Source organism: Cloeon dipterum, chromosome 3 (genome assembly GCF_949628265.1).
Source record: "Cloeon dipterum chromosome 3, ieCloDipt1.1, whole genome shotgun sequence".
In the NCBI taxonomy this organism is placed as follows: Eukaryota; Metazoa; Arthropoda; class Insecta; order Ephemeroptera; family Baetidae; genus Cloeon; species Cloeon dipterum.
This window is the reverse complement of record NC_088788.1, coordinates 1,132,813-1,159,631: the sequence shown is the minus strand read 5'-3', so window position 1 is coordinate 1,159,631 and position 26,819 is coordinate 1,132,813. Positions and strand designations below refer to the sequence as shown.

The 26,819-nt window shown below is 40.1% G+C and overlaps 4 protein-coding genes across 5 annotated transcripts; all 4 read right to left on the bottom strand.

Annotated features, from left to right (window-relative positions):
* Positions 1–49: 49 nt before the first annotated feature.
* LOC135939952 (endothelin-converting enzyme homolog) lies at positions 50–10,727 on the bottom strand. The gene is made up of 18 exons (XM_065484579.1): positions 10,621–10,727; positions 6,392–6,444; positions 6,206–6,297; positions 6,062–6,136; positions 5,842–6,003; positions 5,637–5,720; positions 5,355–5,584; positions 5,185–5,298; positions 4,932–5,123; positions 4,346–4,490; positions 4,076–4,290; positions 3,072–3,248; positions 2,857–3,019; positions 2,754–2,802; positions 2,516–2,583; positions 1,944–2,080; positions 1,307–1,504; positions 50–657 (listed from the first exon to the last, which is right to left on the bottom strand). Exons 1-18 carry the CDS (start codon positions 10,630–10,632, stop codon positions 481–483), a joined length of 2,343 nt encoding a protein of 780 aa, XP_065340651.1. The 5' UTR covers positions 10,633–10,727; the 3' UTR covers positions 50–480.
* Positions 10,728–14,438: 3,711 nt separating this feature from the next.
* LOC135939980 (plexin domain-containing protein 2-like) lies at positions 14,439–21,065 on the bottom strand. The gene is made up of 8 exons (XM_065484605.1): positions 20,940–21,065; positions 20,006–20,319; positions 17,334–17,526; positions 16,942–17,151; positions 16,210–16,361; positions 15,931–16,150; positions 15,755–15,873; positions 14,439–15,070 (listed from the first exon to the last, which is right to left on the bottom strand). The coding sequence occupies exons 1-8, from the start codon at positions 21,031–21,033 to the stop codon at positions 15,002–15,004; spliced, it is 1,371 nt and encodes a 456-aa protein (XP_065340677.1). The 5' UTR covers positions 21,034–21,065; the 3' UTR covers positions 14,439–15,001.
* Positions 21,066–21,642: 577 nt separating this feature from the next.
* On the bottom strand, positions 21,643–22,977 carry LOC135940588 (pyrimidodiazepine synthase-like). Of its 2 annotated transcripts, XM_065485537.1 has the most exons (6): positions 22,891–22,977; positions 22,719–22,804; positions 22,550–22,655; positions 22,269–22,494; positions 21,963–22,214; positions 21,643–21,910 (listed from the first exon to the last, which is right to left on the bottom strand). In XM_065485537.1, the coding sequence occupies exons 2-6, from the start codon at positions 22,744–22,746 to the stop codon at positions 21,752–21,754; spliced, it is 771 nt and encodes a 256-aa protein (XP_065341609.1). In that variant the 5' UTR covers positions 22,747–22,804; positions 22,891–22,977; the 3' UTR covers positions 21,643–21,751. The 2 variants fall into 2 exon arrangements, with proteins under 2 accessions (XP_065341609.1, XP_065341608.1); XM_065485536.1 differs by lacking the exon at positions 22,891–22,977 and having other exon boundaries at positions 22,719–22,866.
* Positions 22,978–24,426: 1,449 nt separating this feature from the next.
* Positions 24,427–26,761, bottom strand: LOC135940641 (obg-like ATPase 1). The gene is made up of 9 exons (XM_065485612.1): positions 26,444–26,761; positions 25,755–25,882; positions 25,526–25,701; positions 25,332–25,409; positions 25,173–25,270; positions 24,975–25,115; positions 24,827–24,923; positions 24,651–24,773; positions 24,427–24,596 (listed from the first exon to the last, which is right to left on the bottom strand). The coding sequence occupies exons 1-9, from the start codon at positions 26,680–26,682 to the stop codon at positions 24,486–24,488; spliced, it is 1,191 nt and encodes a 396-aa protein (XP_065341684.1). The 5' UTR covers positions 26,683–26,761; the 3' UTR covers positions 24,427–24,485.
* Positions 26,762–26,819: the final 58 nt, after the last annotated feature.

Genomic DNA, 26,819 nt, shown 5'->3' with positions numbered 1-26,819 from the left:
GGGAGGGGCACTGGGTCAAATGTTATTTCATCGAATAAAACAATTTAAGTATTTCAAAATTAACATTTTTTAATCATCTATTAGTCACATAAAAATAGAAATTCAGACTTGACTTCAATTCGAGGCAAATCAAAACAAAATTATATCTAATTAGAAAAAAGCTGAATGATCTACATAAATATATGAGGAAAACATTGCACTGTTCTAAATTACAATTTTTTAATTTTTTAACATCGCTGGATTCCAGAGTTGTGTTTCATGCACGCCACTTAATTCTTATCAAATCATCTAGGATTAGTCCAACACAAACTTTTTCACACAAAACTTTTAATCTAACAAAGAATATTCCGCAGTAAACTGCCACGTCAGTCAAAAAAGTTTTCCCACTTAAGCTTTACAACGTGTATATTTACAATAGAGATCACACTTTAAGCTATATGGCCTGCTTTTAGACGCGACAATAATTTCTAATCAGCGGCTCTACCAGAGCACGCATTTCTTGACCGGGTTCATGCGCGTGCCCGCCGAGCAATTCCACGCCTCGGCGAACTCCTTCATGTTGGACAGCGTGCCCAACACCCTGAACCGACCTGGGCTGTGCACGTCCGACTTCAAACTCTCTTTCAGCGAGCTGGGCGTTTCGTTGCTGCACCACATCTGCGAAAAAACGTCATTTGTTAGTGTTCGAAGGGGCCAACAGATGGCGCCACCGTGTACTTTCGTGATTAATTTGATTTTAAATCATTTCTTCTGGGATTTTAGACTCAATCCTGCTAATTGTGCATTCTTCACTTAATTTTCTTTCTTTTGACGTGCTGAAAACCAAAATTGGTTCAGCCAATTGCCGTAGAATCATGAAAAACTATTTTTAGAAATTTAAAATCTTTTCCGACGTTTCTACGGCGAATGGCTGGACTGATTTTGGTTTTCAGCACGTCAAAAGAAATCAAATTAAGTGAAGAATGCAGAGCAGCAGGATTGAGTCTGAAAATTACAGCGAAAGTTAATTAAAATTAAATTTATACGAAATTATACGGTGGCGCCATCTGTTGGTGGCTTTAAAAACCAAGAGTTTATACAACTGATCAATTACGGACATTTTAACTCATTGTCAGAGTAAAGAGTAAATACATCCAACAATAATTCGGGTGAAGCGTCGTTTTATTATCTCTTTTGGTGATTTATTGCAAGAGCGGCTTTTGTGAAGTGATCAGTAATAAGCAGCAATAACGCAATGCGTTTCACAAAGAAGAGTGCTGGCTAATGTGATAAGGCTATGAGCAATCGCAACGTCATTAAGACTTACGTTGGCATATCCGAGAAAGAAAAGCTGCTTGTGCGAAAAGTTGGCGAATCCTGGCAAATAGGGTTCAGGGTCGGGCGCCGATTTCCGGCCCCAATGCTGCTGCGCCTGACGAGTTTTCAGAATTTCGTACGCTCGAAGGGCTTCGCGCAGGCCACCGTTGTCCGCGATGTTTTCGCCCTGGGTGATCTTGCCGTTGACCTTTGGAACATTTTTTGCAGGAATTTCTTATTAATGTTATATCTTCCGCAAACACTTATTAATTCAGCGATTTACGTACACATATGTTTTTATCATTATTTGCTTTCGTACAAGAGTTTCCAAGACCTGAACTGATTTCATGCTCTCACAGCATTGGAATGCAGTTCCGCAAATAAGTTTGTGAAACAAAATCGAAATCAATATATTTATTCTGCGAGATAGTCCCCGCCCGAGCATTACGCTTGAGTAAATGGATTCTTGTGCAACAAGACCTTCTTATCGCACGAAGAGTGTCGAGGACATTAGTAGGAAACGGATTGCTTATATTGGTTTATGGTTGCTGATTGTCAATTTAAGTCATGATTGATTGCTATATCGCTTTCAATTCAACTAAGTAGTTTTTGAAGAGACTAAATAATAATATAACTAAGAATCTCACCGTGTAATTCTTGCCGAGTGGTTCAAAGTAGTAATTGCTGTACTGGTCAACAATACACTGCACGCGGCTTTTGTACTCGGTCAGTGTTTTGTTTGTCCACCACTCCTTCAGGTTTCCGTCCAGGTCGAACTGACGTCCTGTTTAACGTACAGTTCAAAATTATAAAAACACATATAAATTATAGACTGTCTCTGACGATGTTTTTGAGCCCACCAATCGATTCCTGAGGGTCGAATTAGGTTAAATGGACGTTTTTTCCGTTAAAAAAGTGCAGCGCGACGTGCGAACTTTTTTTCCCGCCAAAACAATTTGAATGCGAGAAGTGCGCATGCGTCACAGCTGGCTGGATCTGCCAAAGAAGTCATTCTAACCGGTGGTCTCTCTGCTAGTGCTCAAACCAGCTCTGACGCATGCGCAGTTCTTGAATTCATATTTTTTGGCGGGAAAAAAGTTCGCACGTCCCTTTGCACTTTTTTAACGGAAAAAACGTCCATTTTACTTAATTCGACCCTCAGGAATCGATTGGTGGACTCAGAAACTGCGTCAAGGACGGTCTTTAACGTTTATTTTACCATCGTTATCAAAGCCGTGCGTGAATTCGTGGCCAATGATTGCACCAATCGCTCCGTAGTTCAAAGATCTATACAATTTTGTATTATTTAATATCTAAGAATAATATTATATTCTTAAGGACCCACTAAACCACATTTTTTATATTCCAACCGAATCCTGAGGGTCAATATAGGCAGAATAAATAATTTGTATTATTTCGAGCCTCAGGAATCGATTGGGATAATTTTCTTTACTCACTCGAGGCCCAAGCCATAAAAAGGAGGGTGTAAAATTCCTGCAGGAAATGCTAAAAAACAAAAGAAAATCAGTGTTTATGCTCCATAAAGACAAAAATTCTCACTGATCGAGTTCATCTGCGGTGAATAAAATGCGTTAACTGTGGTCGGGAAGGCTACAAAAATGTTTCTGTCCGGTTTGGTGTTCAATTTTTTCAAAGTCGTGTTGTGATAAACCTCGACGATTTTCATATGCGACGCGAACCACTCGCCGTCAACGATTTCGATCTGGAATTTAAAATTTTAGCAAGACAAAAAATGGATTTTTAATTTAATTTACCCCTTCGTAGTACTTTTCCATTGCACCAGGAATGAGCATCCAGTCGGGAAAGCCAATGAAAGGCATGACGGCGTTTATTTTCTGTATTGTGATGTTCTTTGTGGCCTCGTCCATCCAGTCGACCTCTTTCACCATGTCCTCGAACGCCTGGTGAATGTCGTTCACCATCTGGAGTGCCTGTGAGGTATGCAACTCGGTGAGTTTGTGTGTATGCCGGCACAGCGTCACTCAGACGTTTCGATTTTTATGCAGGGAATTTTGTTTAAGAGCGAATATCACGGGTCACAGAATGGTTTTGGCGGTATTAAGATAATTTTGTTTAAATTCAAAGAGTGTAACCAACAAATTTTCTTCAAATATTCATTTTTGCGGGTTTTTCGGGACATTTTCTGCATTTATTAATTTTGGGTTGGTGCAATTTAAAAGTTAAAGTGTGCGTTGAACTCCTCTCTTCAAGCCCAATCGAATGAACTCTAAATTTTAGGTCATCGATCAAGGTCAAAGGTCATTAAGGGTCATTTTCAAAAATTTCCGGGTGTTTTTTGGATTTTTAAAATTATCGGCATTTTTTAAAAATCTGAGACACCCCTAAAAATTGGTATCAGGGTGCGTGTGAACTTGTGTGAAAATTTCAGGGTCGAGTTCACCGTCCTTTTTGAGAAATTAAAATTTAAATCTCAAAAAACACGAATTTTACAATTTTTGCAAATGTTTGGACCGCTTAATCTTGGGTTCTAACCGTCAGAAATGCAAAAACTACCCACCATTCGACTTGGCTTGACTTTTCCTAATGATCTGAATAGTTTTGGAGTGCTCACCCCCAACCCTTATTCATCCCCCGAGTCAAGAAGTGAATATTTTAATTTATTTCGGCTTTTTGAGTTTTTCAATCTAGAAATTAATCATTAAAATAAATAATTGACATTCCTAGATGATTTAAAACATTTTTATGGCGCAAAAAACGTTTCACCCGGCTTTAAGAAAATGAATTTTTGTTCTTTTACCTTTTGTTTTGCTTCCTCATTGAAGTGTTTCTTGATGTACTCGTATCCAATGGCCATTCCGAAGATTTCATTCACTTTGTAAGCGCAAACCTTCCACTTGGGCAGGTCTTCGATGATGCCGGTCGTCGCTTGCCAGAATTTCTTCCTCGCCTCGCGAAATTCTTTCATTGTGTGCGGCGCCAAGGCCGAGAAAACTCTCCACCAGATATATCGCTCTGATTTACAATAAATTAGAACACAATTATTGCTTTTAGGTCAATAAAATCAGACCTATTGTTTCTGCAGGCGTGTTTTGCAGCAGTTCAGACAGTTTTTGAAAGTACTCAGTGTTCTTGACAATGATCAGTTCACTGTCGAAGTCCAGGGTCACGTTTAGACCGTCGAAAACGAAATTCACGTATTCCGTCCAGTTTAACTAATAAAAATAAATTAATTTTTAAAGACGCGCGTCTTTGATGAAATTTCTGAGCACACCAATCCATTCCTGAGGGCCGAATTAGTTAAAGTGGACATTTTTTCCGTTTAAATTGTCCAGCGCAACGTGCGAACTTTTTTCCCGCCAAAAAAATGAATGCGAGAAGTGCGCATGCGTCAGAACTGGCTGGATCTGACAAAGAAGCCATTCGTACAGGCGGTCTCTCTACAGGTTCTCAAACCAGCTCTCACGCATGCGCAGTTCTCGCAAATTCGTTGAAATTGTTTTGGCGGGAAAAAAGTTCGCATGTCACACTGCACTTAATTTAACGGAAAAATATCTCCTAAACCTAATTCGACCTCAGGAATCGATTGGTGGGCTCAGAAACTTCTTCAAAGAGGGTCTTCAAATAAAATAAAAATTGTTTTCTTTATTATTTACTCTATTTGGGTCACTGATTGAAAGGTTGAGGTTCGAATCAGTGATGTTCTGCAGGTCGGCGAAGGTGATTTCCTCCAACTGCGAGAGCAGGTCTTTCTTTGTGTCGTTTTCGACCGTCAGGTTGCGCAGCTGCTTGGAAAACTGGAGCACCTCGTGCGCTACTCGGCTCGTGTTGACTTTCGCGCCTGGCACCTAAAGCACATATTTAATCTGCGGTCAAGTGTGTGAAACGAGCGCAATGAGGAAAAATTACGCGTTTGACGAGCAAGTCGATGTAGTGCGCGATGTAAACTTCGATCACTTTGGCTTCCTCCTCGCTCTCTTTGCTCGAAACCTTTTCGGGAAATCCGAGGTTACCTTGGCTTATCTGTTTAATAAAATTAAATAATTAAGAGATTCAGGTGTTTTAAGGAGTGAGCTCGCCTGGATGACGAATTTGGAGGTGTTCATCGGGTGCTCGCCGACGTGCAGCGAGAAGAGGATGCTGTAGCCCAGCATCCTCTCCGAATTCGCGATTACGCTCTGCCAGTGCGCCAATTCCGAGTCGTCGTCAGTCTCGTTGAGACTTCCTTCGTGGTCCAACGGCAGGTCGGTCAAACCGATGGCGCGAAGGACCTTCAGCATCGGCTCCACTCCCATCTTCTCCATTGTTTCTGAATTAAATAATTTAATTATTTATTTTTTTAAGGGGGAAATCATTACAACCTTCATCCATGCAAGTTTTGTACATGCTTCTCGCTTGTTTCAACGGCTTCAAAGTTAAGGTCGTGTCTGGAGTCTCAAGCGCATCTGGAAATTAAATATATTTTTTCCGTTATTATTAAAGAAACAATTTGTTTGGCGGGAAAAAAAAGTTTGCACGTCGCGTTGGACATTTTAGTCGTTTAAAGTTTGCTAAATATCAACTCACGTTTGATTTTGTAGGTGAGGTCATCATTAAGAACCTGAAACTGATTTTTCTGAGAGCTACCGTCAGGAATGGGATTGTTCTCGATCCATCCTCCGCAGGCGAATTGGTAAAAATCGTGGCACGGATCGGCACTCGGGTCCAGGGACGTGATAATCCTGGCAGCTATCCATTTAAATATTAAAAAACCCCAATAAAATAAAATATTTAATTTAATTTCAACCTGAAATGATGCACTCGTCTGATTGGCACGTGTATCCGTCCTCTTGCGACGGCGGTTGAGTAGCTTCGTTCAGTCCTGAAACGCGAATTAGCGAGATTAATTCGTGCGAGCTAATTGCTAATTGGCTTCGATTGGTCTACTCACTGGCGGAGGTGAACACGTACATGGTGGCGGACATTGCGACAATCGCCGCCGACAGCAGCAGCACCACCAACACCAGGCAACCTGACATCCCACTGAAACGAAATTAATAGGCACCCTGATGAGCATAATTGCGCTTGCGAGATAATAATTATTGCAAAATTATACATTAATATTAATTCAACGTACTTTCCAGGCGAGACCAGTGAAGCTCGTTTTTCTGCATTGTTCTCTGTGTCCACCTGCGGAAGGAATAGAATATTGAGAACAAGAATTAAATTTATGCATGAGTCAGAAAAATGGCTTGCAACGGAATACATATTTGCGATACTTTATATTATTATTCTTTAAATACCGCCTTTTTATTTGATGAAGTTTCTGAGCGCACCAATCGATTCTTGAGGTTCGAATTAGGTTTGATTTATTCAAAGATGCTGTAAAATTGCCAATTCTAGGATTTTCCTGCGCTTTGCGACACTTGCAACGCCCACTTCATTAAAGTTCCTGGGAAACACGCTTTAGTTTCAAAATTCCCGTGATTTTTAAGTTAAATTGAAAATTTTTACGGATTTCCTGCACTATCCTAAGCATGCTTAAGCCTCCAATTTAAATTTTCCGGAGAACCACGCCCCATATCGAAATTTTCCGTGAATTCTGAGTTGAGTTTGTTTATTTTCCCGCTCTTTGTGACACGTTCCAAACCTTCTTTTGTAATTTTCCTAAAAATCACGCCTCCAATTCAAAATTCCCACGAGTTCTCTCAAGTAAAATCGTTAAATATTTTTCATGCCACGCCTCCTTTTCCGTTCTCCGGAAAACACGCCCTGCATTCCAAAATTCCGTCGATTTTTCTCACAATTTTACGATTACACCGAGCTTTGCAACACGTGCCACGCCTCCTTAAAATTTCCTAGGAACCACGCCCACATTTAACGGATTTTTTTTAAGTTGAATACAGTTTTTGACGAAGTTTCTGAGTTACGCATGCGTAGTTCTCGCATTCATATTGTTTTGGCGGGAAAAAAGGTTCGCACACTTTTTGCGCTACACTTTTTTAACGGAAAAAATGTCCATTTTACCTAATTCGACCCTGAGGAATCGACTGGTGGGCTCAGAAACATCGTCAAAGACGGTCTTTAAATTGTGGGGCGATTTTTATTTGCTTGCACGCCCTTTTTTAATATAATTTTATTTATTGTCGAATGATCGCACTGGGGAATCATTATTTTTTTAAAAAATAAATTCGTGTCAGGTTGGAGCAAGCAGTGACAACAGTTGTGCACGCGAACTTTCACCAGGCTCAGCTCGCTAACTGAATTAAAATAGCTCTGTGAGCCGAATAAAGCACATCCTCTGCAAAGAGGAAAAGTGCATTCAGTGCCGCGCGCGATTGATGTGCTTGGCTGTTCACGCCCAGCGGAGCCGCCGGCCGGCACTAATACACACAGCACGATACCGTCATTCAATTGGATTATTGCTTGGCGAATGCTCAATTTGTAACCAGGTGAGCGCAAACCGCAAAGGTTGGAAAAGTCTCGATCTAAACCAACATCAGAGCGCAAATGCAAGAATTTTGCGGAATAAGGAAATTAGGACCGATAAACAGTTAATTTTGATTCCTTAAATTGTGAAATAAATCGTGATTTTACAGTTCAAGCCGATTGGTGGCTAATTTTGAGCTTTTTCCCAAATTAAAATGTAATAATTTCGAACAAAAAACCGGCGAGATAGTTTCAAAAGAGAATATAGCACAGAGAGCGGATAAAAAGAGGCATATTTCTCTTGTATGTGTGCGTCGTTTTGGCCGAAGAACCGTAATTGGCAGGTCATCCTGAAAGAAAGGCGCGCACGTCCGAGGGGCAAGGTCGCGATCGAGCTCTCAGCAGTGTTTGCCAACAACACTTCCGCCCTTTTCGCCCATCAATATATATGTAGTCGGACGTGATTCGAAATCCGCTTCTCAATTGCGCGCTTTTTAAACGGCTGTTTCAATGTAACGAGAGCATCATTAGCTTTGATTGCGTGCCACTCGACTCGCTCGCGACTCAAGAAAAAACAAACGACGCACTAATTATTTCTCTCTCCGCGCCATCTTCCTATCTCTCTCTTGGCACCGGTTCAAGCCAGACAAAAAGAGGTTGAGGTCATCTAAATTGAATAAATCTTTTCATTTTTTAAAATTATTTCAAGGGAGACACGCTTGAAAATGGATTTTAAAATTTTTAGAACCAAAATGGGACAGTTTTGACGATTTTTGAACAGGTCTAACTCACTTTCGCTTGGGAAAATACCGTTTAGACCGAAAAAATTATAGAAAAATTTGCGTGTGCAAAAAATATTAATTTATTCCAATGATCTTTTCATTTTTTTAGGTACACAGTCAAATTGTAGCCCGTGAAATTGTGTGCAAAGCTAACAAATTTTCTGAATGGCAGTTTCGTGGAAATCAAAGTTTTAAAATAACTCGAATCCGTTCTCCCGAGCATGAAATTTAATTAGAAAATGTGCCCGTCATTTAAAAAAAAATCGATTTTCCGTGTCCTGTTTACTTCAACGCATCGAAATTTAACCACCAAAGGTTGATTCCGACCCCCAGGTTCTTTCCCTAACGGTCAGATTGGGAAAAATGTCAAATTTTGTTTTGATTTTTTTCACGGCATTATTTTTTGGAAAATTTTGCATGCCGAACTTAATTATTTAGACGGTTTTAGATCTGAAGCTTGAAAAAAAAGTCAATCGTCTAAAATTCACAGCCATAGATCAGTGATTATTTTATTTTCATTCAATTTCATTAAATTGGATCTATTGAAAATTATTTTAATTTAATTTTCTCCAAAATTTGCATCACTTGACCACATTTTCTCGGCAGATTTCGATTCCTCTGGTCGAGATTTGTCAATTTCCTTTTAGGGAAACTCTTTGTTGTGAAATACAATCAGATTTCACGTCAATTCTCTCGCAAAATAGTGAAATCCGATTATATTTGTTGTATAATATCGCCATTCATGCGGAAAAATAACAAATTATTGTATATTGAGACGCGTGCCAAGTGAAGAAACTAAACACCGCATAGGAAAAAGAAGCGTGACGGATTTTCGCACGCAAAATCAGAGAGAGAATCGGAAGATTGCGTCAGTGAGGCGAATCGGCGGCAAAGCGAAAAACGAAAGTATAGTTTGTCGGCGTGAAAACGAGCGTGAACGGTCTTTTTGTGCATGCACAAAGTTTGTCAACATCAACATTCGCAAATATAAATGAAAACGTTTCGTGTTTGTCACGCTAACGCGATCAATTACAAAATATATATTTATATCAAGAACAGATGCGACGACAAACAAACAAACCGCAGTTCGGAAATCGATTTGATCCAACGCACACCTGAAATATTCTATTTGCGCAATATTGTTAAACGGTTTTTTGTTCCATTGTGTTTGCGAAAAGGTGCGTTGCGTAAATGGGAGCGAAAAGAACAATCGTAAATATGTATGCTGACCGATCTAATAGGAATGTGCGCGAGAATATGTAAAAAGGGAGTAAACAAAAATCTGTTTTCAAAACACGACATTACAGCAGCTGTGTTTGGAATCATGCCAATTAGCGTCAACATAAATGTTAAATATTTATTTTTATTCCAAGCCTTAATTGCAGCTTAAAAATTGGAAATTACTCGGGCTGTGAATTTTAGACAGTGGAATGGGTGATTTTAAGCCTAAAATATTCCAAAACCAATGACTGCATTTTTTTAATGAAAGGAAAGGAAACTCAGCGTTGCGAATACTTCCGCTGCACAGTGTCATCCTCGATTCGCTCCTTTCTATTATGTCTTTGTGAAAAATCCTTTTTATACCTATCTAAAAATAAGGAAATTATTTCCGCGATTTATTTCCCTCAAAATTATTCGCACGAGTGACGAAATCAAATTGATTTTAGGTTGTACAAATGTATAATAAATCCTGGAAGGATTGAATGCGAGTGAAGAAAACGTGTTGCCAAAAGGCCGTGTCAGTCTGTCAATTAATTCATCTGACACGTGATGCCACGGCGGCGGGTCGCGCGCTCAGCTTTGATTCATCGTGGCAATTTGCTTGCTTGAAGTAGGCGATAGCACGCATTAAATCCAGTTCACCATCGCCGCGTCCATCTCGCACTCGGAATTGAACAGGAACAATTCACTTTTCTCACGGAAATCATTATTTGTAAAAAATTAAGGAGCAACCCTGACGGAAGGTAAGCTATTCTTTTCGGTTGGCGAATAAAATGGTTATAATTCAACTAGCTCTCGGCTTGACGCTGCTCCCTCTTTTGCGAATTTATTTAAATTGAATATAATCTGAGCAATTTAATAATTGAATTTGAAGCAGTGAAACTCTAGGTTTTCTCCTGAATAGGAACGGAGCGACGAGAAGCTGTTTACTCACCTCGTACTTCATGGTGTGCGGCTAGACTAAAAGTGTCGCGCTGAAATGGACAGAAGCAGGACGAAATCGTCGAGTGCTGGCGCTCTGGAGTGCCGCTGACAATGGAAACAAGTTTAGTGGGGGGTGGCTGGCTGGCGGCTGCCGCGGCTGCCGCCGATCGCCGCCTCCTTGTCCATACCACACACACACACACACACACACGCTCGGCAACGCGTTATTACTCCTTTGTAATAGTGTGTTTGTTTTGTTTTGTCTTGTTTTTGACACCGTTTGTTATTGTTTCAATAGCTTTTCGACAGGCCACACGTGCCTCGATGTAATCAATTAGCCGGAAGACTGCTTTTCGGCACAATCGCAATGAGACCGACCACACCTTTCACAGATGAAACAAAAAATAATAATAAATAACTGTTATCCTACTCAGGAGACAATGCGAACAATTTATTTATTATGATTGAAGTCGGTGGCACATCTCAAATCACCTGTTTTGTTAAATTTTTGGGCGGACAAAAAGCTTGTACAAGCCAAAAAAAATTATAAATTTATCTAAAATTTAATGTTTTTTTCACTTGATTGCGAATTATGAGGAAAAATCCCCTAAATTGTGAAATAAATCGTGGTATTACAGTAGGGAGACAATTTAAATTTAAAAAAATTTAAACGCTAAACTGGAATATTTTTAGCTTTTTCCTCATTTTTTATTCAGAATTTCAAGTAAATTAAGGTAGCAAGGGGTTTTCTCAAAATTTCTGGAAAGATTTAATACTTTAAATTGATATTGCAATTTTTACCATATTTAGACAGAGCTTAATCAGATTGAACGGAAATAAAAACATTGTCACTGATCTGTGACTTCATTTTTTAAAATGAAAGTGACGAGCAGGAAACTCGCTTTCAGCTTTGCAATGTCATTAATGAATCGTTTCTCCTAATTAAGTTTTTGTTTTGCAGAAAATGTAGACTGTTTTAGCTACGATTTTCCTCAAATTTTCTGAATTACTTTAAATTGATAATTATTTCTAAGCGAAAATTATTCCAAATATTTTTTAATTTTGAATATTCAGAGTTCAGTGCGACAATTTTGTAGATTCTTTTTTGTAATCGCTATAAGAAATGTTATTTGTCCATTTATGAAGAAACGATTCTTAATAAAAGACTTCTATTTTATCGGCAATTGGAATAAGTTTTGATAAATACTTTGTTTCTTTCAACTTTAATCATAAAAATTGATAAACGTTCAGTTTGATTAGTATGTTTTTAAACGAAAAACAACAAAAAGCAACTATTCTAAGCGCTCTATATATTATAGTTTCTCTTCCTTCCTTTTTTAATTCTAAACGTCCAATCATTTTTAGCGAGTGGCATTTTCAGTGAACTATAAAAACTTGCGTAACAATAATCGATTTTTAGGGCTGGCAATTTTAGATAACGGTTTTTTGGCACGCTTGAGGCGGGTTTGGAATGTTTTTGGACCTATTTTTGGTGGTTTTTAGCGTAAAGATTATCTTTTCCACAGTTTCTGAGCAAACCAATCGATTCCTGAGGGTCGAATTACGTAAAGTGCATCTTTTTTCCGTTAAAAACATCCAGCGCAACATAAGAACTTTTTTCCCGCCAAAACAATTTGAATGCGAGAAGTGCGCATGCGTGAGAGCTTGAAAAAGAAGTCATTCGTGCAGGCGGTCTCTCTGCAAGTGCGCAAACCAGCTCTCACGCGTGCGCATTTCTCGCAAATTCTTTCATATTGTTTTGGCGGGAAAAAAGTTTGCAGGTCGCGCTGCACTTTTTTAACGGGAAAAACATTGACTGTACCTATTTCGACCCTCAGGAATCGTTTGGTGGGCTCAGAAACTTCGTCAAAGACAGTCGCTTTAAGAATTGTAACACAATTGTAAGATATTTATAACCAAAAGACCCATTTTAAGTCTTCAAATTTCATAATTCGCGCACATTGAATATCTAGATGCTCAGAAATAACAGTCAAACATCTAAAAAATCAATTTTATTGAATCAATGAACTACTCTAGAAAATTACTTTCAAATTACACTCACGCGATAAAAAATTCAGAGCTGCCAGAGAATAGAAAATTCATCGCATTAGTGTAATCGAATCGATATATACTGAATTTAATCTCTGAGGCTGTCACATCTCTTCAATGATTTCTACATGATTCATGTTTGCGTGGTAATGTGTATTCAAGTGCGTGCTCGCGAGGATGAGCGACATATAGTAGTGGGTGCAATATAATTGCGACCCAGAGCACGTGTCTCCTGCCGACGTACGTACGTGTCTCCGCATTTGCGAAAATCGCTTTCCATAATACTATTTTCCCACGACACTCGAACCTGCTGAGAAAAACTCGAGTTTCTTTTCTATAAATCATCATCTCTCGATCGGCTTGCGCAACAACGAACTCATGAAAAAACGCGCGCAGCTGCCCATCCAGCCGGCCAGCCAGCGAGATTACAATTTAAAAAAGGCGACAACTGTGCGGAGAGAGAACGAATGAATGTGTATAGATGAGCGCGTTTGATGATGTTCCGCGGACGTGAGCTGCAAGCAATTATTAATTGCTGCAAACACTAACACACAATGAGCTTTTTGATCAAGGACGACGGCCGTCGGCGCGGCTCTTGGCCTTACACCATATTGTGGACATCGCGCGCGCTCAACGGACTGAGGAAGAGAAAAAATATTCAAATGCGCGCCTTGCAGACCGGGAAACGATCTAACAAAGACACACTTTGCATTTGCGAGTGGATGCAAATGGAGGGAAATTCTAAATAAATGGTCAGATTTAAAACGAATGCTGACAGAAAGGTGCTCTGGAAAATGGAATACAGAAATTTAACAGCTTGAGGCTGTCAGGTCGCGTGACCTGAGGAAGGTTGATGACAGGCAAGGGTGAAAAATCGTCGGCAAGAATCGCCATGAGCTTAAAATTACTGAAAAAAGCATCAAAAACCGGCCTTGGAGCGGATCTCAGGTCGGGGGTACCCTGGAAAAGGTCATTTAATTACCTCAGGTTGAAGCCTCGTCCGAGACCTGTCTGAAGAGGGGTCGTGGTCGATGATCGGATGAACGGCCGAATTTTAACAAAAATAAATCCATTTTCACCCGTGAACATTGCGCGTCGTAAAGCCGAAAAAACAGGAAAAAATGCATTTTAATTTTTCTATGGGCGCGAAAAATCTGACAATTGGTTTCCATACTGGCAAGGGTCCTGTGCGTGCGATGGAGTCTGTAAAAGCCTTCAATTTTGAAGAATTTGGAGAAAATCGTGAATTTTCGATTTCCCAAGAGAAATAAAAGTGCGAAAATCGCGCTTTTCAAAGTTTAAAATCTATTTCCTCCTAGGATTTTGATTGAATCGGCTCGTATTTGGTCTTAAAATGATCCCAGATAAATTTTGCGTTGACTGAGGGGTGAATTTTCAAATATTTGCCCTGGACCGAAATTATTTTTGACGTTAGAAGACGTTAGAAATAAATTCATAAAAATTCGAAAAATGGTTAGATTTTGGAAAACCGCACACAGGCGGACGCGCACTTTTGACGGGCATCGATTGGTACTAAAATCAGAGCCCTTGGGCCCATAGGGCCCCGCCTGGGCCCCCAAAACCACATTTCACAAGTGTCACAATTCACGTTTTTTCGACTTTTAAAAATTAATAACTATTCTCCTATTGGTCGTATTTGTTTCTAAGTTAGTTGTCGTAAAATCTAGCACATAGCCAATTAAATTTGCATCCCCTTGTTTTTCGTCAATATTTAAATTAGTTTGAAGAGGTGGCAGGAGTTTGAGTAAAAGACCAGTGTTACCTAATATCCTATACACAATAATTTATTTTCTAATAAAGTCACTTTCATTCGGTGCACAAAACATAGGAGTTAAAAGACAAGACTGAAAGAGGATAGCGTCGTATCATAATCGAGATTCCATCTAATCATTAGACAATAATAAAGATAGCTCACTCTCTAAATGTTTTCACAGGTGTCGGTCGATTTACATGATTTCTATCTAGCCTTGAAGTCAGAAAGGATAAACATTCATGCACTATCAAATAGTCAATTTTAAAACTCTTGAGGACTATCAAATTTAAAAACCTTTTTAAAGTTTGATTATGTTGCAGTAAAACAAGTGAGAGGAATCCAAATCATGGAAAATTCACTCAAAATAGTCTCTCTCTCACACTGGCGTACTGTGAAAAAGACTTAGACCAGGGCCATTTGCTCAACGACAGACAGACAGACAGGCAATCAATTCAATCAATCCATCAACAAATCACAATGAGTCTTAGGAAGATATCCAGTTGTAATCAGGGTTCTTCGTTTGGGTTTGGCGATTCTATCAAAAATCAACAACTAAGCAAGTCGGCTTTCACATGTGAATTGTAGCTGCCATGTATCGCGCCTCGCCTCGCCGCCACTGCCACTGATTCGGCCGGTACTGAAACACAAATTGCAATTATCATGTTAAATTAGCAAGAAAATTGTTCGGAATACGAAAATTAAAAATAAATTGCTTCCGGAAGACGAGTTTTGGATGTTAATACGTCAAATTCATCAAAAATGTTTAAAATTATTCCACTAGCTAACGTGTGATCAAGACAAGAGTGTCGAAATTCAAAATTTCTGATAAAAAGAACGCGAAAAGATCGCGAAGAGACAAAATTTTCCTTTTTTAGACTCAAGGGATGAAAAGGGGTGGGGGTGAGCACCCCAAAAACCATTCAGTTCACCAGGGGAAGTCAGGCCGAGTCAAATGGTGGTTCATTTTTGCATTTATGACCCTTAGAACGTGAGATTTGGAGTCCCAAACATTTGCAAAAATTGAAAATTTAGTGTTTTTCAAAATTATAATTTGTTGGAAACCCTGAATTTTACACGCGTGCCCTGAGAAATCTTTTGATGGACATTTCAGATTTTACAGACTCTCAAAATCATAAAAAACACCCGGAATTTGTGAAAACGACCCTTCATGACTTTTGACCTCGTCCGACAACCTCAAATTTGGTGTTCGATCGATTGGGTTTGACGAGAGGAGTTGAAAGAACATCTTAACTTTTAATTCCACCAACTCTAAATGAGTTTTGGCTGAAAACGAACCGTGATTTACGTAATGATGCCTTACCCTGATTAAAAACTGTCCCGATGAAGAGTGAGGGTTGAAGTAGGCATACACGGCCCACACAACAAATGACAGGACCAGCACGCTCAGCAGGACACCGAACGCAACTGCAAAGTAGCCTCCTGAAATACAATAAAAAAATATTAGAAACCATCCATGAAGGAAATTGTTATGTTTACCTGAGCCTTGCTCTTCCTGTTCTTGCCTCACTTCGAGTGCAGGCGCCTGAGGGGGTAGGTCGTAGGGAGGCTCGACGGTGGAGGAAGGCATGCGGCGCTCGGAGGCGCTGCACTCGTCTTTCTTGGTTTGGTTCGCCAGGTGGCACTCCTTGGCCAGCCACTCCTGCCTGCTGCGGTCCACGCCGTCCGAGCATCGCTCAGTCGACGGACACCACACGCACTGAACAAATAAGAGCTCGAGTTAGTTCGAAGAGATGAATAAATAATAGAGTTTTATACCTCGAATCCAATGTTGCTTCCCAGGCAGGAGGCGCAATCCTTGAGCGTGCTGCAGGTGGGGAGAGCCAACAGGAAGATGATCGTCGAGTTCTGCACGTCGTTCTTGGTGAACTGAACTCTGTGGTACTCGTAAATCGTCTTCTTCCTCACAACTGAAAGTCAATACGTCACAATTAGAGTACTTTTAATCAAAGTCATGCAGATTCACGTTCCGATCTTTAAATGAGTTTTAGTTAGCGGCTCTGAGTCAAAATTACTGAAGCCATCCGCACCAAAATTGATGTTAAACGAAAGCGATCGAGTTGAACTACAACTTAGAGTCGAAACCATGACCGCGGGAAATAAAAGACCCGTGAAATTCGCGTTTGAAAGAAAGTGCAAGCGACAGTAGAGACAACTGCGCTTAACTAGCGAGATCAGAGCCAATGAGATGGCGGGATTGAGTCACGTGACTGATCGAGCTGCGTGTGCGCAGATGTCTCTACTGTCGCTTTTTTCCCAAACACTTTCGAACGCGAAATTCTCGGTTGTTTTAACTCCCGCAGCCATGGTTTCGACATAAATTGTAGATCAACTCGTGAGCTTTCGTTTAACACCAATGGTTTCATTAAATTCGACACAGAACCGCTATCGAAAACCAATTTTAATAATGAAAAAAGAAAGGATCTGCGCAGGGAGGTTGCGCGTCTCAAGTCACACCGAGTGTTTGTCAAATTTCCTTTCTATACTTACAGAAAATGTTCTTGTCCACGACGTACGCGTCGGAAATGCCGATTTTGACCGGGTGGTGGGCGTCTTCGATGTCGGTGATTTTCGCTGGGATATTTTTATAAACGAAGACGATGTTTCCGTTTTTGTGAAGAGTCACCTGGAAGGTAAAGGCGCCTTTTTCTGCGCGGTCTTTCAGGTGGATATTTTCCCACTGGACAGTGAAGGCAGTGCCTGAAATTAATGAACAAAATTGGTTACAAAATTCCTATAATTTTCTGCACTCTATTTAAAAAAAAATAATCATGCCAAGCGGATACTTACAATTATTCATCTCATTCTGAGTGCAAATAATACAATTCAGTTACTCGATTAAAACTCGAAGAATTTATTAAATTAAACAGTGAATGTCTCACCATTATCGACGTATTTGACGAAGCTTTCGTTGGAGGCACTCGTGTCGAAGTTGGCCATCAGCGGGGCGATGTATTGCGTGGCAGTGAGCCACGCGTGCACGTAGTCGCCGGTGTAGAGGAAGCCGCCAGTCGCCACGGTCACATTTCGGACCAGATGACCGTAGAAAGGGAATTCAAACGACAGCTTCACGGTCTGAAACAATAAAAAAATAGAGATTTATGATATGAGAAATGCCGCCGAGCACTATCTTATCTCAATGAAATTAATTGGTCTTCTACAGTAAAAATTAAAATAAATTTCAATTTATCGATCCACTTTGAGAGGTTTCTTGAAGTCAAAACAATTCCGGTTTTTCTAGTTTCAAACACACAAAAAATAAACAAAAATAAAATATTGACCAATTTGTGTTTGAAATATTTTTTACTTTCGTAAGAGAAGTTGTTAAGCATTAAAAGTTTTATTGTTTGGCGAAATCTCCACTAGGAGCCGAACTATCCGAAGAATTCCAATTTTTCGTAGTAACAATTTATCCTGAATTTATTTTTAGACTCATAAAAGATAATTTTCATTTCTTTGTTGCGTGTCAGTCCAACATTTTTCGGTGGCCTTGGTCGCTTTGCCAAAACAGTGCCTCTAAATACGAGTCTCATTATCAGTGGAACGGTTAAAACTGGTTTTACAAATCTAAAAATATGTTTTCCAATATTTCGTAGCAAGCTCGGGGTTAAGAGTAGAGCGTATACAAGAACAGATTTTCCCATCCTGTCTTTCCAGTTCCGGAAAAAATTATTCCGGTTGTTTCCAGTTCTTGTTTCAACTATTTGGTGAAAATCCTGTCCGGTCCTGTTCCGGTTAAAATGTTTCCGGTTCCGTGGGGAAAACTGGAAAAACCGGATTCCGGTTCTTGGGATCGGGGTTTGCAAAAAAATGCATTTTTTCCGAAAAGAAATCTGCATTGCAAAAAACTTTGTGGATTTTATCGCATTTTTGCGGATGTTTATATGCGTTAATATATGAGTAAATTAACTTAAAAACTCGATAAAGTAGAAATTTTACAACATTCGTTATTTTTGCAGCTCCATGTCTCGATTTTGAACCATCAGAATTGCAAAAACTAAACACAATTGGACTAGGCCTGACCTCCCTTGACCAGCTGAAAGATTTAGAGGTGCTTTGCTTACCCTCCAGCCCTAAGTTGCAATACTTCATCCCCCTCGAAAAAGTAAAACATTTTTTGTGCTCCTGGATTATTGTATTAAGTAGCATTTAATTAAAAAGTATTTTTCTGTTGAGGTTTTGAAATATAAGACAGGCTGTTAATTTAGGAGGAATTTAAGATGCACTAAAATATTTTTAAGCCCTGAGGAAGGATGGAAGGAAGCAAAAAGTGTTTGTTTCACAATTATAACAATGGGGTTAAAAGAGGATGGTGATAACCATCCCCACATATACTTTTGCTGGTTAGTGGAGATCGAGACGAGTCTAACGGTGGATACTTTTTGCAATTCTGATGGTTAGAACCCGAGATTTTGAGGTGGCAAACCCAAAAATTCCGAAAAATGTCAGGATTTTTTAATTTTTAAACTGGAATTTCTCGTAACCAAATAATAACAACACTGAAATTAGAGAAATTTTCAGCCCCCTTTTTTGCTGCGGGACATAACTATTTTTATTATTTGGAAAAGGAAAAACCGGAAAATCTTTTGGTTTATTGAAAATCCGGTCCGGTCCTGTTCCGGTTAAAATATTTCCGGTTCCGTGTGAAAAACCGGAAAATGACCGGATTCCGGTTTCCAGTTTCGGTTTCTTGTCTTGGGATACGCTCTAGTTAAGAGTTTTATTGAAAGCATTAAATTCCATCTGAATATTAATTTATTTTTATAAGCTGCGGATATGAGTCAATGAAATAAAATGTCGTTAATTTGAGCGATAAGAAATTTCAGTGAAACCTAAAAATTAGTTGAAAACAATGTTTCGGTAATGGATTGTTACGTAATTTCCGACGAAACCGAATATTTTCCTCGCACGGAAGCGAATTCATCATTTTACTAAAAATAGCCTCACGCTTTTGTACCCTTTGTCACGCTAACGAGCATCAGCATTGCTCATCATGGCTCAATGTAGCTTTTGACACACATTAACCAGTTCCCTTTTGCGATAAGAAGCCGAGCTTGCGGCAAAAACAGGAAGATTGCTGGCAAAGAACACGATAGGGATCTACAAAAGCTAAATGATTACAAATTTTTTTAACTCCGACCGTTTTAAATCGAGATAAAATATTTTTGGATAAAATTAAATACTGACAGAGCCAAAAATTAATTAAAGTGACAAGGTTCCGTTTTATCGACCGGTTTGTGGGTTTTTTACATTTCTTATAACATTTTAAAACTCAAAAAGTAATGATGCAAAATTATCTGACGATGACGAAGCCAAAAAACAAAGTTGTCTTTGGCCGAACTGGTTAAATCCGGTTTTCACCAGCCGGAAAAAACCGAGTTTTTCGGAACTCTGTTTACAGGCCAATTTAAAGCTCCAAAAATCTTGAAATAAATCGAGATTTTCCAATTGATCCTTGCCTTTTAAACGACAACCTGGAAGATTGGACCTTTTTCAACATTTTTCAAGCGTTATTGCAAGAAAAAAAACATTTAAAATAATAATCTCGGCTTACAGCTGCTCTCCGGTGGGAGTCGGACAGCATCGGATTAATCTGCGCATTCTTATAGTGGTCCAAATCGATCCAGAACTCTTTGGCTGCAGTCTCGTTGATGAGGAAGGTGCTGTTGTAGTATTTGTGGTGGTCCACGTCCTCCTTCAGGTGGTTCTCGGTCAGGGTGGCGTTGTCAGGGTACCCTGGATAATCGGGCCACGACTCCGAGGCCTGGGTCGAAGACGGATGCGCTGGCGTCTCCGTCGACTGGACCACCGACACTTCCCTTCGGAGCACATGGTGCACTCCAGGCTCATAGTAAGACAAGATTGCACCTGAAATAAATTAAAAACCAAAATTAGAGAGGCTGAAACGTATTTTAAAAATTTTGTGATGCTTTAGGGGGCACGAAAGGGCAAATCTGGCATGATCAAGGCCAGGGGGAGGGGCGAACCGAGCCACCCACCTCCCCAGAAGACAATTATTTCGACCCTAAATCAGGTGAAAATGTTAACACTAAATAATTAGTAATTTAATCAAGCGTTTTAAGTCTTTAAAACAGTATAAAAATACCGGTGTATGGAGGCAAACAAGTGATCTACAAAGTCAACACAGAGGACTCGGAGGGGTGGCTAGAGAATTTATTGGCAAAATAAATGGCAGCCTTGGAGCAGCAGGTGATGCAACAGGTTGGTTGCGTGCCATCTTTCTCGGCCCACGCGTTTCCCGCCCGCCCGCCGACCGGTTGTAGGTTGCAGGCTGCGGGCGTTCGGCCGACCAAGAGCACGGCCGACATCGTGCGTCGGCACGACCGTGTTCTTTTCCCCGTAATTATTAGAGCGTAATTAGCGGAGCATCGCATTTCCTCGGGATAAAATCTCGCCACGAGTCACTCGGACGCGAGAAATCGATCCGAGTCAATGGGGACGGCACGGGACACCTTATCGATACTGACCTTGGAGTTCACTGCAGAAAATCAGGGCTGGAAAGGCGGAAAATACGAGAAAAATGCATGCTGCACGGACGGCACGTCCGTAACGTGACGCCATTTTCTCCCGACTCAACCTTGCCGAGGCCCACAGTCAATCAGTGGCGGTTTAAATAGACGGAGATTTACAATACTCGAACCGGTTTTCTATATAGATAAACCGGTTTTCTTAAAAAAGAATTTTAAAAAATGCTTTAAATTGAGTTTTAATGAGTGCTCTAATATCAGGTTGGATTATAATTTGATTAAAAGAATTTTTTTAACGTTGGGAACGCCCCTTGGTGTTTAAAGTGACTAATAGATGGCGTGTGCGGTTACTTTTGATACTCCCACTGCAATTTTAAGACTCAAAATTCTTCTAAGAATGATTTTTTGGTGTGCTGAAAACAAAAAATCATTCCAGTCCATCAAAAGAATTTATTTCAAGTCAATAGAATGCATTTCAGCAGGATTGAGTCATAAATCCCATTTTTGATGAGCTTGAAACCGAAATGTTCGGCGTCAAAACAGCCGAAATCGGTCGCCGACGAGGAGGGCGTAACTAGGGAATACAATATGGCGGCGCGGACACTGCAGGCAAAAGTGCCCTACTCTCCGCTACTCTCTGCTCATAAAGGGGGCGTGGTTCGTCGTCATATTGTATTCCCTCGGTTCAAAAACAATTAGCATATAGTTTAAATTTCACTTTATTTTGAACTGAATTTTTCATTACCAAGAGAAAATTTGTATCAAAAATATATCACTATTGCGTTGGCCAATATAATAACAGTTTTTTCAATTCAAAGATTAGAGGTTTTGACTTCCTGCTGCCTGACTAGGAAATCGTAATCAGTGGCGCCGCCGGAAAAACGGCTGCGCATGTACTGCTCATGCACCTCCACAGGCAGGTACCAAGTTTTCACAGCGTCATCTTCCAGCATTGCACGTGTCCACTCGGTCTACAAAAATCACAATTAATCAAATTTAAATTAATTATAGCAATAAACTCACAAGTCTAGGGTAACGCGCTTTCGGGAATTTCACTTTTTCTCCAACCAAAACGCCCAGGAGTTCAAAGCGTTCGAACCAGGGCCAAATCATGTAGTCCACGTATCCGGGTTTGTCTCCGTTGAAGAACTGGGTCGGGCGATTTTTCAATTCCTTTTCATAATTGTCCAGGTACCTCAGCATGTCGTCGAAAGGGCTCAGGTCCAGTTCCGGCTTGTGATAATTCAGCATGATTTTAAAGAGCGCGCTGATAACCTGAAATTAATTAAAAATAAAATTCTGCGTAAATAAACCTGGAAATAATTTTACCTGACTGAATTTATCGGCGAGCAGCTTGTCCTTGGCCTTCTGGAAAGGGTCGCTGGACTGCAGGGGCCGGGAGGCGTCGCCGATCTCGTCCAGGTATTCGGACACAATCAGGGACTCTCCCAGGACGCGGCCGTCGCCCCATTCCAGGGTGGGGACCAGCCCTGGAGGGTTCATTGCCACGAACCAGTCGGGCTTATCGACCAAATTGACGTTGACCACTTCAAACCTTGATTAATTTTTAAAAATTAAATTTTCAATTAAAAAAAAATAAAAATGCTCACTTGATGCCCTTGGCCGAGCCGACGAGCAGACTCCTCTCAGCGTAGGGGCAGAAACGCATGTTGTAAATCCGCAAAGCATCGTTCTCCAAGTATGGGTGCGGAGTACCTTTATAAAAATCGCCAAATTCAACATAAAAATGAATTTAAACGCACTAGAAAGAATAATGACCTTGAGCCAGGTGCGGAGTTTCCTTCATTTTCAGGCTTGCCAGGGTGCTGTGAGCCGAGCGGAGTGTGTTATTCAAATAAGGGCCACTGCGCCGGGTTATGCAACAAATGATCGAATTTGGGAGAGTCATTGCCGAGCTTATCGCTTATCACAGTGGGAAATTTGTACTTACACGCTATCTAAATGGGAGCAAAAGATGAGAAGCCGGCAACGAATCGCCAGACCGCCACCTCGGCTGTTTGTTCCTATAAATATATCAGCTGCAGTAAAAACACATGAGAGAGAGCCGGTGAAAAGAACACGATAACGCGTTCGAGCTCGAAGCTCCGAGTAGAACCGGTATTCAAATCCATATAAGCTAATTTAAATTAAAAAAACGCAATTTTTTAATTAATATCAATTCATCAAAACGGTATAGTCAATTTGTGTAACAGTTAAAATTTATTTATAAATTAAAGGAGGCGCGAGACGCATTTAAGTCTGCTACTCTTGCTCGTTTGTGCTAAACTTTAATTTTAAATTAAAATTCCGGCGGCGCCCTTTGAATTTATTCGACGCAAAATTTAACGGCGAGTCTAACAAACTTTGATTTTTTACTCCACGACACATAGGGGCCCGGTTATTAATTTTTATAGACGAAAAAAATGCGATTTGTGACATGTACCAACAACTGTGGTTTTCAGGGCCCAGGCGGGGCCGCACGGCGCCGATTTTAGCACCAATCGACGCCCTTTGATGTGGCGCGTCTGGCCGTGTGCAGTTTTTCAAAATCGGAATATTTTTCGAATTTTTAAGAAATGTTTCGGCTGAATTTTGGGAAAAGAAGAATTTTTTTTAACTTGACCCATAGTTTTTTTTTCATAATATATGCCACCTGGTCATCTGGCATAATATGTAGCAACTTGATAAAAGGTTTTGTCAACTTTGTACTCTCAGTTTTATTACAAAAGTGGAAATGTGCATTTTTTTCGAATAACTTCCGGCTTCCGGTCGCCATATCTCGCGATTAAGGAAAATATTCGACAAGCCCCGCGCGGTCAAAAGACGCGAAATTTATCTGGGAACATTTTTAGACCAAATACAGGCCGATCCAATCAAAATCCTAGGAGTAGCAGTATTTTGAAGTTTGAAAATCGTGATTATTGAACTTTTCTGCATAAAATATAACATGAGAAATGGACAGTTCTTAATTTTTTTTTCAGAATGGGGATAAATGGGTTCCTACCTGTTTCACTGCATGCGTAGGTCCAACGCCGGTCTGGAAACGGATTTTGAGAATTTCCGCGACCATAGAAAAATTAAAATTGATGTTTTTCTGTTTTTTTTTGGCGCCAGGTGCAAAGGCCAAATAGTTTTATTTTTGTTAAAATTCGGTCGTTCATCCGATCATCGACCACGACCCCTCATCGGACAGGTCTTGAACGGAGCTTTGACCTGGCAAGCCCTAATAACCTTTTTCAGGGTATCCCGCGACCTGAGATCTGCTCCGAGGCTGGTTTTTAATGCTTTTTTTCTGTAGTTTCGAGCACATTTGGCGGCAATACTCGGCGTCGATTTTTCACCCTTGCCTTTCACCAACCTTCCTCAGGTTCTCGTACTGTTTTCTGCGGATTTTCTTATATTTGAGCCTTATTTTTTCAAGTTCGCCGGTTCCGAAATTCTCCCTGATCCAAAAATGAATTTTGTTAAACGGGACAATGGACCAATAATTGAAATCACATTTTTTATTGATAAAAAATTTCCTTGCACGCAATTCACACATTCAGATCACTTCTTTTTCGCTTCCTTCAAACCAGCACCAGCGTTGAACTTAAAGAAAATGATGTCCCCATCTTCCACAACGTAGTTTCTGCCTTGCTGCCTGTACTTTCCAGCGGCCTAAAAGCAAAAATAAATTCAGCATTTCAAAAATATACAATTATAAATCCTTACCTTGCAATTGGCCTCGGTTCCCTCGTTTTTGAAATCGTCAAAATGCATCACTTCCGCCATGATGAAACCTTTCTCAAAGTCCGTGTGGATTCTGCCGGCAGCCTGAGGCGCCTTTGTTCCTTTCTAAGGAAAAATTTAATATACTTAGCCAGAATAATCAGGGTTAAGAAACAAACCTGAATTGTCCAGGCCTTGACCTCGTCAGGTCCAGCCGTAAAAAAGTAAATGAGCTGCAGACACTTGTATCCCTGCACGATGATTTTGTCTAAAACACTAGAAATAAAATAAGAAATTAATTTCTATATTAATTTAATTTTGGATTACCTGACGGCATTCTGCTCTTTCATGTAGGCTTGGCGTTCTTCTTCATTCATCTCTGAGAATTTGGACTCGAAAACTCCAGAGAAAGGAATGATCATAGCACCAGGATCGTTCTTGTCGACCCACTCTTTGATTTTTATCAGCCTTTTTAATTATAAATTAAATTTCTCATTTTTATAATTTAATTAATGCAGGATATACCATTTATTCTTCTTTCTAATGTAGTCTTTTTCCGACAAATTCACCAAATACAAGGCTGGCTTCGACGTGAGAAACAGATACCTGTTCAGGACTTCAATCTGGAAATAAGAATAATAAATTATTTTATTAAAATAATTAAAAATAATTCAAAATACTCACTTCCACAGCATTCCAATCTCCAAATCTAATGTGTCTCTTTTCGTCCACCAGTATTTGCTTGATTTTGCAAAGCACGTCCTAAAAGCCAGGTTAATAATTAAATAATTTTATATTTCGTTGTGCTATATGCAACCCGCGTGACACGCCAGAGTTTCGTGTTGCGTGTTTACTGAATAATAAAAAAATCATCTCACATATTCCGGCTTCAATTTCTTGTCTCCGCCCCTGACGACAACCCTCTCGAGTTTGTCCAACTGGGTCATCAGCTGCTCCTCGTCCTTGAGCCGCAGCTCCTCGGCGATCGTGTCCAGGTCGTTGACAGGGTTCACCTCGCCCTCGATGTGAGTCACGTCAGGGTCGTCAAAGGCTCCTAGAATATCACTTTATTAAAAAATTGTTGTTTTAATTAAAATTCGAACTGACTGCACAAGTGGAAGACAGCGTCGCAGGCTTTGATGTGGGACAAAAAGGCGTTGCCCAGACCCTGGCCTTCGGAGGCGCCCTTCACCAGCCCGGCGATGTCAACCACGTTCAGGAACGCAGATACTTTGCTGAAATTAAATTCTAAATTAATTAATTGCCTAAAATTTGGGCAAATTTGAAAACAGGTTGAATTATTTGGGTAATTTTAAAGATAAATTGATAAATAAGGTGCCTAAAATTATCTACATTAAACGCCCTACAACTTTTCCAGGTTGATAAACTTCCTAGGTCAAAGGTCTAGGTCACTAAAATTTGACCTGAGATTTTAAGAAATTTCTGCATGTCTAAAGGAACAAAAATTTTAATTTTTGAGATAGCCAAAATGTGCCTTATTTAATAAGAAAAAACATTAAAAAATTGCATCATAATATTTACGTGTTTTTGAGAAATTCGAAATTTAATTTTAAAAAACGTGGGTTTTCACCAAAAATTCGACTTTAAATTGCAATAACACAAATTTCCCGTCTTTTTAACTCAAATTTTTATCCAGTTTTGAATTTTTACGAGTTTTTGAGGTGGTTAAAAAAACCTACCCCTATATAAAGGGATGAATTTCGTTATTTATTAAATTTAGCTGAATTTTCCCGTCATTTTGGGGTGTATTTTCCGTCCAGTTAAAATAGATTTACCTGAGAGGTTTGTGATAGTCGCAGAGGAAGTTGAACCTGGGGTCAGGGACAGGCACGCGGCTCTCGTTGGGGTCGATGGTGCAGAAGGGGAAGTTCTCGGCGGCAGCCTGCGACTTGGTGAGCACGTTGAAGAACGTGGACTTGCCCACGTTCGGAATTCCCACGATGCCGACCCTCAGGTTGGTGCCGACGCGGCCAATCAGCGGCTTCCGCTCTTCTTCCTGCTTTTTCGGCGCCATTTGGACTTTGGAATCGGCCGAAATTCGAGAAAAGTAGGCGAGGCTTTGTGTTGGAGCTAAAAACACGCCGCTAACGTGCGCGACGTGCTAAAAATAGATTCTAGGCGGACAAACTCCACGGCTCAAAACTAACGATG